We start from the raw sequence: 11,758 nt of genomic DNA, 5'->3' as shown, positions 1-11,758 counted from the left end.
GCAAAGTTAGCATTCATCACTGGCCCGCGCTACCGTAGAATGAAGTTAACCGTTCTGTTAAATAATCAGACAACAAACCTGTCTGTGGGTTTCTTCAGGTCAATGCCGACGTTGTTGTTAAATTGTGAAACTACGTAAAATATTGGCTGGAACTTCCAGTGTTGTTGTGTAGCCTCCTGTGAGTAAAAAGCGTCTCTCTCAGTTGCCCCTGACAACCTCGAGGCTGGGCAGGAGGAGGAGCTACGGAAAACACGAGGATTACCGAGTTGCTGTCGAAGGTTGTGCTAAAGTGGTAGCATAGCAATATGCCATTTTTTCTTATGCACTTTTCAAAGGTTCTTTTAAATACATTACATTCAATGACTCTTTTTAGTTAATTTTCAACGGGTTTTAACTCAATTTGAGGCTAACACGGTTTATTCTGCCGGTTTGTTTTAGGGGAACCACTGATTTTCAGCAGACAGTGCATCTAATAAAGTAAGATAAAGTACAGTTAGAGATTTAACATCTACATTATCATCTCAGACTTGTTTATTTTAGATAAATGTCTAGTTTTATCAAAGGAAATGGGTGCTTGATGATTAATGGAGATGATTTGATCATGCATTTTTTGGTTTTGTATATATTAATCTGCCTACATGGAATTTTCTACTTTAATTGTTGTGTTGCTGAGCAAAGACCAGCAATAGTTAGGTGGATATGGTTTAAATTGAACTTAGTAGATGGATTTCAATAGTATATCGATATATATAGTTTACATAACTCCAGTGTCATTCATGATTTACCCAACTACAAAGTGTACATATGCTGGAAAGTTGCATTTATTTTGTATTCAATCTTGTCAGTCCAGAACAATTTTGATTTGATAACAATCTCATTTTTATTATGTTTTATACTAACTGTTGAGTGCGCCTAAATGAGAAGTGATCATCAGCTTATGATTCTATCCTTACGTACTATAAGCCCTATTCACTCCCATACATAAATCAAGGGTGGGGAAGTGGTAGCACAATTCCAGATCCTTCTACGTAATATGCCAAGGTAATGAAGTCAAGGCCATTACAAATGAAATAATATTGCAAAATGTTTCATTGTTTGGGAACAAACAAACAGATGAACAATAAGGTCAAAAGAGGAAGTAGTAGTAGTTCTATTATTTGTGAATAGGTACATGCACATGAATTTTCACAGGATGTCCTCAGCAAACAAACAACCACAGCACAGAGAGATGTGCCAGTACAGGAAAAGGATATCCTCATAACATAGAGTTTATTAGGAGACCAAAATGACCTGATCCTATTTTCCATTCAATCAATATTTTATCAGGTTCATAAATTATACACTATATTTTAATCTTAACAATACAGAGTATCAAAATGAGTGTGTGCATGAGGCAGAAACAAACAAACCGGTTAACAGCTTTTCCAGCAAATATACACAACTTTATACAATTGTCCCTTATATATGCTGTGGTCATGACTCCAGGCTCAGTGCTTGTGGATCTTGTAGCTGTTTCTTCAGACTCTTGTCCATCAGCACCAGACTCTGCACAGCCAGACTCCGGCAATCTGCATCAGGGTCTCCTTCAGCCACATCTGTGGATGTTAAAAACACAAAGTAAGATAAAGAGCAGGGGTCCGTTTCACAAAGCAGGTTTATTGAAAACTCTGAGTCTGTTAACCCTGAAATGAGGGAAACTCTGAGTTTTCCGTTTCACAAAGGGAGGTAATTTAAGCTCTCGGTCAGTTACCGTAGTAACAGACTCTATGAACCTAACCTGGTCGCGAGCAGGTTTTCTTCCCTTATATTCTCTTATATTCTATCAATTCGACTTCCTCATTCATTCAGCCCGTCTCACGCGTGTTTAAGCGGTTACCGAATTAAAAGAAGAAACGTTGCGCCTCTGTGCTGCTTTGACCGCATTGCAAAAGTCTTTTATAATTATGATAAAAAAAATCAAAAGACAAATCTGTGTCAAAGTCATCATTTTTAGATTTTCCACCACCACTGCCGAGAGCACTCAGATAAGACGCCGTAAGTTATTGGAATTTTTTTATTTATTTAAACTAACACATTCAGTTTAATCAACATAAATTGTAATGTATGTGAAGTCAGCATCATGTTAGGGATAAAGCTAATGCACATTAAAACAGCCACTGAATTATATTTCATTAGTTTAATATTTAAAATATGATTGAAGTGCTTCCATGTATGTTTTTTTCTCCCGCTGGATTGCTCCTAAATTAATATACATTTTAGCTTCCGGTCGTGATTAAGTATAAAATAAATAGACCAGTTTAAACTAGCGCATTAACTCGAGCAGCAGTTTCTTCCCACGCCGCTTCTCTCTTCTTTTGCAGCTGCAGCCGTGTTACTTTATTTTTCTAAAAACATGCTCGTATTCGCTGAACGTCCGTGTGAGGATTTCGAGCTCCACTGGTGTGACGTAGGAGGACCTCTTTTTGTGTACCGTTGCCATGGTGAATCGTGGTTCCATTAATGCTGACTTTTTACAGTCAGCGTGCACGCACTTAACTCCGGGTGAACCTACTCAGAGTTGATTGAACTAACTCTGATCAGCTGTTCTGGAACCGAAAACTCAGAGTTTCCTATCTCAGAGTAGATCGACTCAGAGTTCAGGGTTAGACTCAGAGTTTGTTGAACCTGCTTTGTGAAACGGACCCCAGCTTTAGTGGTTATAACAACAGGCTACAAGAACAGCATCACGTTCTTTGATCTCTGTGCGTGCACGTTATGCTAGCATTTTCTTTGTAACAATCTTCCATGGAAGGATAAAATGTGTCCTTTGCACTGTGTCATTCAAGCTGTGAAGCTACTTATATCCCCAGGGGGATAAAGAATCATCCAACTGTGGAGGAGCCGGTCACGTCATGGACAGTCCGTGTAGCACAGGACATCCTGGTTCCTCTGCCACTTCCCAGAAATGCTCGGTCCAGCTGTGCGTGTGTGTGCTGTACATGTTTGTGTGTCACTGGGGGGACATCCCTGACAGAATTACATTGTGCAGGTGCAGCCTGAGACCTTTGAGCATTTACAGGAATCATGTGTCTTAGGCTAAATCTAATAATAATAGTAAACATTTTTTGTCTTTTCTAAATGAAGAATGAAATCATCGCTTTCACCTTTAAAAAAAGTCTGTTTCCAAAAGGAGCGACCTTTACCTTTAAATATATTACTTTTTTTTTTTTACCTGCAAGCCAAGTCCTGGTCTCAAACAGCTGATCGCTGAGGTCCACCAGCAGGTTCTGACTGTTCACGCTCAGAAACACAGAGCAAACAGCAAAGAGGACACCTCGTCTCACCATCCTGCAAGAGACACATTTCAGGTTACAACTCGCAGATAAGATTACAAAACTTTGTGTCTTTGATGTCTGTCTGACTGTTTTAATTCTTATTTAACAACACAGAAAAACACGTTGCTTGAAAGAAGCTTTCAGGGTATTCATGTTGAGGAAAAAATGACTGTATAGTAGCAGAAAGACCACTTTAAAGCAGTTAGCAACCATAAGGAGCTCCCTCAGACTCTCCTGTCTAAAACACTGGTATGAATCATACTCACTGGTCAGCATGGTAGCGCACCGCCCACACAAAGTCCAGTAATGCGCGACCCATCTGTGCAGCAATCTGCAAAACAATTAAGAAGTAAAACACAAGAGTCTAAGAGAATATTTCTGTTCTTTGTTGCTTTAATACTCTATACGGCTACAAAATGCTCTATGATATTAAAATATTGTGTCAATATCTCGTCCTGATCTTGAAGGCATCTAAAATCAGAGTCAACCCTACTCTAAGTACAGATGTGATAAAAGTACCGGTGCATTCACTGCCAGGTGCATGAAGAGGCCCAAGGTGTGGATCAACCTGCCCAGCACTAGGTGGTCACTCCCCAACAGGTCAAAGGTCACCTGAGGCCTAGGAAAACCATGTCACATTTCAGCTATAAAATGATCTGCTGTACACTTCGGCATTCAATAAATAGGAGAGAGAAGAACGTACTTACCTGTCATAATTCCTGAGCAGAGGGAAAAAGAAGTGTCCAGCAACAGGTGCGTAACGGTTCGGCGTGGCTTTAGCTGGAGGCTGAGTGGATCCCTGTAACACAAGAGAAATTAGTAAAGAGCTTAAACACTAAAAAGGCAGATGAAAATGCCTCGCTACTTTTACTACCTTACTGCGGCGTTTTGTCTTGCTTTGAATCCGCTTCTCTACTTCCTGTCGCCAGTGTACAGGGTTGTCCCCGGGGTACGGGGTCACATCAGCGCTGGCACAAATACTCATAATACTCTTTTCAGTGATCGGCTTAGAGAGCTCCTGCGCTGCCAGAGCGAGGACCTGGAGAAGACAAAAACAACAGCTTCATGATTACACCTCTGAGATAATAAATTAAAGTGGAGAAGCTGTATTTCTCTACCTCCAAGATATCGAGCCGTTGACGAAGACTGTAGTTCAAAGAGTAGAATTCTGTGGTTAAATACTGAGTCACCTGTCACAGAAAAGCAGAGAGAAAATAGTGATGAAGCTGTGTGTTAATGAACATAAAGGAAAACAGTGCAGTAACGGAGGTGAATGATCATACAGGGATGGTGTCTGTGACAGTGAGCGCCACCATGGTCGCCTGTCTGAGACCCAGGAAGCCGCTCATGCTGTGTTTATCCTCCATGTGAAGAAGAACTTTGGTGAGCTGGACGCTGATCTGAAAAACACACAACAAACAAACATGACCTGTGTCAATTTCTTCTGATCGGTAAAGTCTGTAAGAATAATGTCTTTGTGTAATGTTATGAATAAATATGAAGCGCTGCACATTTAGCTTGTCATACCTCTTTGGCTGCAAAGCTGTTCTTCCTCACCAATCCCTCTGCTGCTCTCAGACTGAGCTCCACACGCACCGGGTCATCAGAGGAAATTAAAGCTGAAAGGGTCAACAGATAAAAACACATTAGCCCTGAAAGTAGTGACGCAGCATTTAAACAGGAGGCGAGCAGTGAGGTCAAACAGATATAAACTGTGGAGCCGTACTTTCCAGACAGTCTCGTAGGTAGCAAGGTGGGGAGGCTTGGCTTAACTCCTGATCGGCCGACATGTCGTACGGAGTGAGATCATCATCGCTGCACCAGAGAAAAGAACACATTTTTGTTACTCCTTTGGCTCAGACAATATCACACAAATACAAATCATATAACAGCAGAACTGACTGAGCTGAAGAGCTAATACGTACCTGTCCAGGTCAGAGTCTGGGTCCGTTTTAGATGGCTCATTCTGAGCAGACGGAGTCGTTTCATTCGTCTCTTGTGAGTCAACTCTGCGGATGAAAGAACATTTCTTAAATAAAATCAATACCTGCAAATATATAGTGAACATGTTTATGGAAGTTGGCCCTTTGTTAAACCATAGTTGTTAATAATTTAGTAAATTAGCTGCCAAGATTATATATAGTATGTGTCCTAAAGGATAAAGGTGAAAATGCCGGGGTGTGTCTCCAGCGGTAAGCAATAAACGACTTCCAGTCAAGACTTCCTTTTCCGCGTGCTGCTTTGTTTGCAGAAAAAGAAACTTTTTTCCTGTAATTCACTTTAATAAACAGGTCTTAAGTTTACTGGAATAACAACGTGATGACGCAGATTAGTAAAAAGTCAAAATGAAGCTTTGTCAGGTCTGTCCTCAAGAGGAGAAGAAAACTACTTTTAAAATGCTCGTTTGTTGAACGGAGGTCGGATCAATCATCTCTGCTGCATTCAATGAAGTCGGGAAATCTGAACGCTGAATGGCTTTCGTGACACCGCGTCAGGGACTTTATCTCAGATTTTTAGTTGTTAGCATGCAGATGTCTGTTTATAGAGATTAATAAGAAGCTAAATCATCGTCAGATAGCCGCTGATGGGAGCCGGGATGTCATTACGCCGCATTATGTTCCGCTCTCGTTTGCTCTACACACGGACTGATTTTTCCTGCATACGCTGCAGCCTGCTGATACATGATCGGTCAATATTACTGGGACTACAAGCGTAGTTTAAACGGAAACCAGAACGTTTGCCATCCCTAAAATCGAGTCCTACATTTCTATGTAGAATCTGTAAATTCAGATTATAGTTAAAGCGATGTAACTCACCTGTTTACAGGTTCAGCCTCTGGTTCATCAAACGTACCGGGATTCATCAGAGAAAGCAGCTCCTGTGTTTCCTCGTCCTGATCGTACTACACAGAATAAGACACACTCTCTTCATATTAGCATTCCAATCAATCAATGTATCAAACACATGAAGCCAATAAGGCTGACGTCACGTCTGTGCGGACGCCGACTTTACCTCAAATTTGAGCTCGGCTCCATTGATATCCAAGCGAGAGCTCAGACACTCTCCCACCACCATGCCCATACGTCTGATACGCACCACGCTGCTGTCCAGGTGGCTCTGCATGCCGCCCAGCATGCACTGAAGCAAGTCTGAGGAGAGAGATAATCAATTAGTTCTTTCAGTCCCTAAATGACACTCTGTGCAGTTTTCAGTAGCGATATTAGGTTAGTTTAACACCTTAGATAATTAGCACTGTATACTAGCTTGTGATTAATTCAATTAGACACCAGATATTGTTATTTGTACCCGATCGCAGCTCCTGTAGCTCAGAGTCGTTCAGCAGACTCGCACTCAGCAGTAACGCTTTGCTCACATACAGCTGCTGCTCGAGGGGCGTGTGTTTCACTGCACTGGGGTTAGCCCAGGCCTGACACACGGACCGTAACACCTGAGAACACACACACACTTTAATGTCAAAATCATCATTATTTAAAATATAACAGGGGATAATTTGGCTGCTTTATGCTTATGCCCTCACTTGGATGAGCAGAGGTCGCCGCTCCTTGTCAGCTGCGAGGTAACCGAGAATTATTCTCAAGACTCTTGTCTGAGGGAAAACATAAAATACTTTATATGATATTAACAAGAAACAGATGTGGTTTAATGTCAGGCTGCAAGTTATCCTCTTACCTCATACTTGTACTGTAGTAACAGCAGCTTATGAGTGATGACAAACTGGGCCTTTTTGTTTGCTAGCACTAGATTTCCAATGATTCTGCCAAACGCTTCAGGCCTGAAAACAAAGACTTAAGTGTCATTACAGGCAGATAATATGCATGCTGTTTAAATGTGTATGACTTCGTTACCCGCTGACAGTCTGAACCAGTCCAGTGAGCACGCTCTCCACCCAGCGCTGTGGAACGTTCTCCAGCAGCTTCCAGCAAACCCTCTGCCACACCATGTCTGAGCGCGTGCAGACAGACAGCCGAGGAGCCATCGCTGCCAGCACCAAACCTGCAGAGAGAAGAGGATAAAAGGGAATCTGTGACCAAAGTACTCGGTGTCAGTAGTTCGTTTTACATTCATAATGATTTATTAAAATGTATATAAACTTACCGCTATGGCCTTGGATACACACTTTCCCAAGTGTCTGAGCCACAAATGTCAAGGAGCAGTCTGTGCCACCTGTTACACACACAAGTCAGATACCACAACACTGAATTCTGACGCAGGCTTCACACTGTCATGATGTCTCCTCACCTTTAAGCGCTTGGCAGGTCCGCTCCAGAGCCGTGAGCATCTCTGTGGCCAGGAGTGTGTAGTACTGCTGAGGGAGGAAAAGAGGCTTGTTGTTCAGATGTAACCTGTTGGCGGTGAGGTCCGGCAGCGCCACGATGCGTCCCAGCAGAGTCTCTCTGAGCTGGGGGGAGTCAGAGGGAGCGGCCTGCAGACAGTAGGACCACAGCAGTTCGGCGAGGCGACCACGCTGAAGGAACCTCTCTGTGATGCTGACCAGGTGGTCCAGACTTGCACCGGCTCTGCAGAGGAGAGAGGATAAGAGGAGAATTGGTGAGCAGAAAAAATTATGATTGTGCTTTTTCATGCCTTATTAAATGACACTCACTTCAGCTCTCCTATTCCGTCCAGCAGCACCAGCAGCGCCTGCTCCGGAGGGCCCTTAAGGAACAAGCCGTCCCATAACTCTGTTCGCTGGGCTGCAGTGAAGCTGTGCACCCAGTCCGCCTGGATGTTACTGACAAGGAACTGAAGTGTGCGGGTGAAGTGAGCTCTCCTGAACTCTGCCCGCTGAGCTGAAGTGGTTTTACTGTCCGATCCTTCATCCAAGTAAGAGTGGAGTCTTTGAAGAGATGTGATGATGTCTTTGTTATCTGTGGATGAAGTGAGGGTCCGGAAACACTGGGCCACTGCCAGCCGAACCTCAGTGTTTGGGGAAAGGGACTCCATCTTTGAAATGGGAACTAGCTTGTTTTACCTCCCACACAATACCTTAAAGGGACATTTCACTCTAAAACGGTGGGCAGTTACTACTGAGGTATGACTGATGAATATTCACAACAAAATCTAATAGAGTATGAACAGCTTACGGATGAGAGGAATGAAGTTTAATGTGTTATTAGCTGAACTCTCCCCAGCCATTGAGCGCAGGGGGAAATGGCTAGCTAGTAATTTTAAAGGTGTAAAATACAGCAACTCTCAATGTAATTAGCATGTCACACATCTCTGTTGGAGTGCAATAGGTTAAGTAGCTTCAACTGTTAGCCTCTCTATATTAATACGCACCTTGAAATTATTATTAAACAAAACTGCATACATATATATGGCGACGGAGGACTTAATTCACAGTCATTGTTTAATATAAATTGTTCTTTCCGTGGTAATATTTGCAGTTCCTACTATCACTTCGTCAGTCAATAAGAATGTCCCGCCGTGTCATTTTGCTCTCCGGTTGCTTCGTCAAAATACGTCCGTGGTGAGCACGAAGGAGAGATAAGGTTCCGGGTACAGTCTAGCAATGTAGCATTCAAGAACCTAAAGGTTTTTATGTAACACTTCTGGATGGTCGTTATGTCACAATAAGTTGACCGTTTAACACATACAAACACTTATTGATGATGATGATGATGATGATGATGATTAAATAAATGGCGAATGGCAATAATGTATTTTTATTAAATTAAGTTATACCAGCATATAAGCATAAATATGGGAATCGTTTTTCGTTTTAACGAAATAATTTACAGAGTGTAAAAACATATATAAAAAAGGCTTACAGTTACTTACGGTAAATTATTATAACTTAACAATGACCTGTTTTATTAGTTGTATTTTATCATTTATTTAAACTTTATCAATGAAGTGTTTTTACTAAAATCATTCAAATTATTTTCTGTTTCCCTCTTCAATTATCAATTTGTTTTGCTATGTATTAATCTTGATTATTGATTTGTCAGCTGAACATTGGCGTCACCTTATGAAGTTTCATAGACTGACAATTAAAAATCAATTACGGTACATTACAGCCACTTACACTCCATTAGCCGACATGGGGCCGGATGGGCTGTGGGACTTAATTGTATGTTTTAGGGCTGATGCAGTACGTTTCAACCAACTGCAGGTGGGGCTAACAGAGGGACCCAGTATCTAGTGTGAGGTAATAGACAAACCAACAGAAGGGGTATGTACAACAAGTGACACTTCTGTGATCATATGTCTTCAGAATTGTGAGCATTTTGTGTCATAATCACAAACAATCTTATATATATGAATGGGGTATGAACTGATATTGCAGAAAACTGCTTGGGAGAGTGAAATATATCTTATAAATCACACATATTTTCATTAGGAGTACCATACATTCGTTTCTCTTAATTTAGAATATTAAATGATTTTACCCTAAAACATCAGTTTTGAGTTATAGTTACTTAGCATCTAAGCAGGAGCTATAGGAGAACACCTGTTAACAGTGGTAAGTGTGTGTGTGTGTGTGTGTGTGTGTGTGATACAATGCAAAAAATAATGCAGCCAAACACAGAGTCATTTTATTCCATTTATTTTTCTAATCTTACTTTCACTGCTTACCTTTAAATTTTTCTCTTTTTACAATGACTGAAATTATATTTCCCCAGGAACAATTAGGATTAGATCATTTGGGGATCTTCAAAAATAATATACAGCTGTAACCAATACTGTTATAATTTATACATTTATCTTTGAAAATAGGAATAAATTTAAGATTCTCTTTTCTACAATATTCTCTTTTTATCTTCCCATGTCACATGACGGCAAGCCATGCACTACTACAGTAGTGATGTTTGTGCCTTGAGCAGACTTTCTTTGGACACTGGAAGTGAGCGTGAGAGAGAGAGAGAAAAAATCACAAAAGAAATCACAATTCATATTTACAGTTTAGGTTTCATCATTATAATTTAACAAACTGACAGTCACGCGGTCAGTGCTTTTCCCAGGGCTCATCATCAGGTTAGATTAGAGGCAAAGTTTGAGACACAGAGGCACAGTGTTAAGACTAGCAGGCCAGTTTGTGTTTCCTTTAAGGGCAAGAGTCTGTCAATTTGTGGTTTATTAGAAAAGGAAAATGTTCCCGAAAGCATGATAACGGACCCTGATAGATAAAATGATCAGTTTGAAGTTGAAACATCTGTCTTTGGTCGTTTTGAAAGCAGGAGAAATTTGGTTAAAGTGCAATCACGGGAATGTTTTGTCAGCTCTGTGGTCTCACTGTCGGGATATTCTGTTGCCTGTCCCTGAACCGTCTGTCAAAACCAGACACTCACATACAAAGCAGGGAGATTTAAGTGTAGTACAGCCTGCTGTGTTCAAGTGTCGTCCCATTTCATCTCTGTAATGCAAACAAATGATTATTGAAGTATTAAATCTGTTGGGGCAAACCTCCAGTTGCACTAAAAGGCAGAGGGCTGAACTCAGCGAGCCTTGGTGAGGTTTTAAGTGTTGGGAGTTATACTGATGATTTGTCAGTCAAAACCTAAGTCTGAATCAGAGATATACAAGAAAATATGTGTTTCCATGCAGTACCTGACTCCATCTGGGAAGACAACAGTAGAATCTGCAGCCAAATAACTCACAACCCTGAAGAGGTCACAGCAACGTCAGCGCCATGGAAGAGCGCAGCGACCTCGACAAACGACCACTCTGACTGAGCGGGTCACGATGGTGACTCGCCCAAAAAAAACACAATATCACATTTCTCTCAGTTCAATAAATTCTCCCACAGATCCATCGTGAATCCAAAACTGTACATTTTTCAGCAGAACCGATCACAGAGTGTGAGTTTGTGTCAAATGAGGAATAAATATATCTGCATGTTATTTCAAACATAAACAAAAAGAAAGAAACCCCCAACAGATACTGTACACGCTACATGCTAGAGAAGAATACAGGCAGCTGTCTCTCAGCATAAGACAAGAAGAAGAAATGTTATTTTCTTCGGACTATAAAAATACCTAGAATCTAGAATGAGTGTAGAAAAAACTTTACATGTACAAGTCATTTACATCCAAGGCCATTTTTCCATGGAGTGGCAGGTGAAGAAGAGCGGTGAGAGAAGTGAAACAGGTGAAAAATAGGATTCTTCTTAGTATATTGGTGCAGAACGCCATGCGGTTTGGACTTAAAACAACCTCCTCCATCAAGAAACATGTAAATCCAAGTCCAGTTTGTGAGTCCGAAAGAAACGTCCAGACGAGTTGTGAGATGGCTGCAAGGTACCGATCAGCACGGCGTCAGTCCATAATCAGTCTTTGAAAAAGCACATGTAGCTTCAGCAGAGAAATAAAGAGCAGGTTTCATCTGCCCTCCACCAATGTCCATTTTCATGCCAAGCATTATTGCTACCAAAGTCCACCACGTCTCTCCATGTCAGTATTACATCTCCAAACCAGGTCTGG

At 41.3% G+C, this 11,758-nt stretch overlaps 1 protein-coding gene across 1 annotated transcript; it reads right to left on the bottom strand.

The window, feature by feature from the left end:
- Positions 1 to 851: 851 nt before the first annotated feature.
- On the bottom strand, positions 852 to 8,761 carry telo2 (TEL2, telomere maintenance 2, homolog (S. cerevisiae)). Its single transcript, XM_069664493.1, has 20 exons — positions 7,939 to 8,761; positions 7,575 to 7,852; positions 7,431 to 7,499; positions 7,181 to 7,328; positions 7,005 to 7,107; positions 6,853 to 6,921; positions 6,621 to 6,762; positions 6,327 to 6,463; positions 6,131 to 6,216; positions 5,240 to 5,323; positions 5,041 to 5,129; positions 4,842 to 4,933; positions 4,598 to 4,714; positions 4,433 to 4,504; positions 4,189 to 4,353; positions 4,022 to 4,113; positions 3,834 to 3,933; positions 3,581 to 3,645; positions 3,212 to 3,327; positions 852 to 1,595 (listed from the first exon to the last, which is right to left on the bottom strand). Exons 1-20 carry the CDS (start codon positions 8,277 to 8,279, stop codon positions 1,474 to 1,476), a joined length of 2,487 nt encoding a protein of 828 aa, XP_069520594.1. The 5' UTR covers positions 8,280 to 8,761; the 3' UTR covers positions 852 to 1,473.
- Positions 8,762 to 11,758: the final 2,997 nt, after the last annotated feature.

This window comes from Semicossyphus pulcher, unplaced genomic scaffold (genome assembly GCF_022749685.1).
Source record: "Semicossyphus pulcher isolate SPU_LCO1_2020_fin unplaced genomic scaffold, fSemPul1.0.p SCAF_16, whole genome shotgun sequence".
NCBI lineage: Eukaryota > Metazoa > Chordata > Actinopteri > Labriformes > Labridae > Semicossyphus > Semicossyphus pulcher.
Note: the sequence above shows the minus strand (reverse complement) of the source record. Positions and strands in the feature narration are given on the sequence as shown.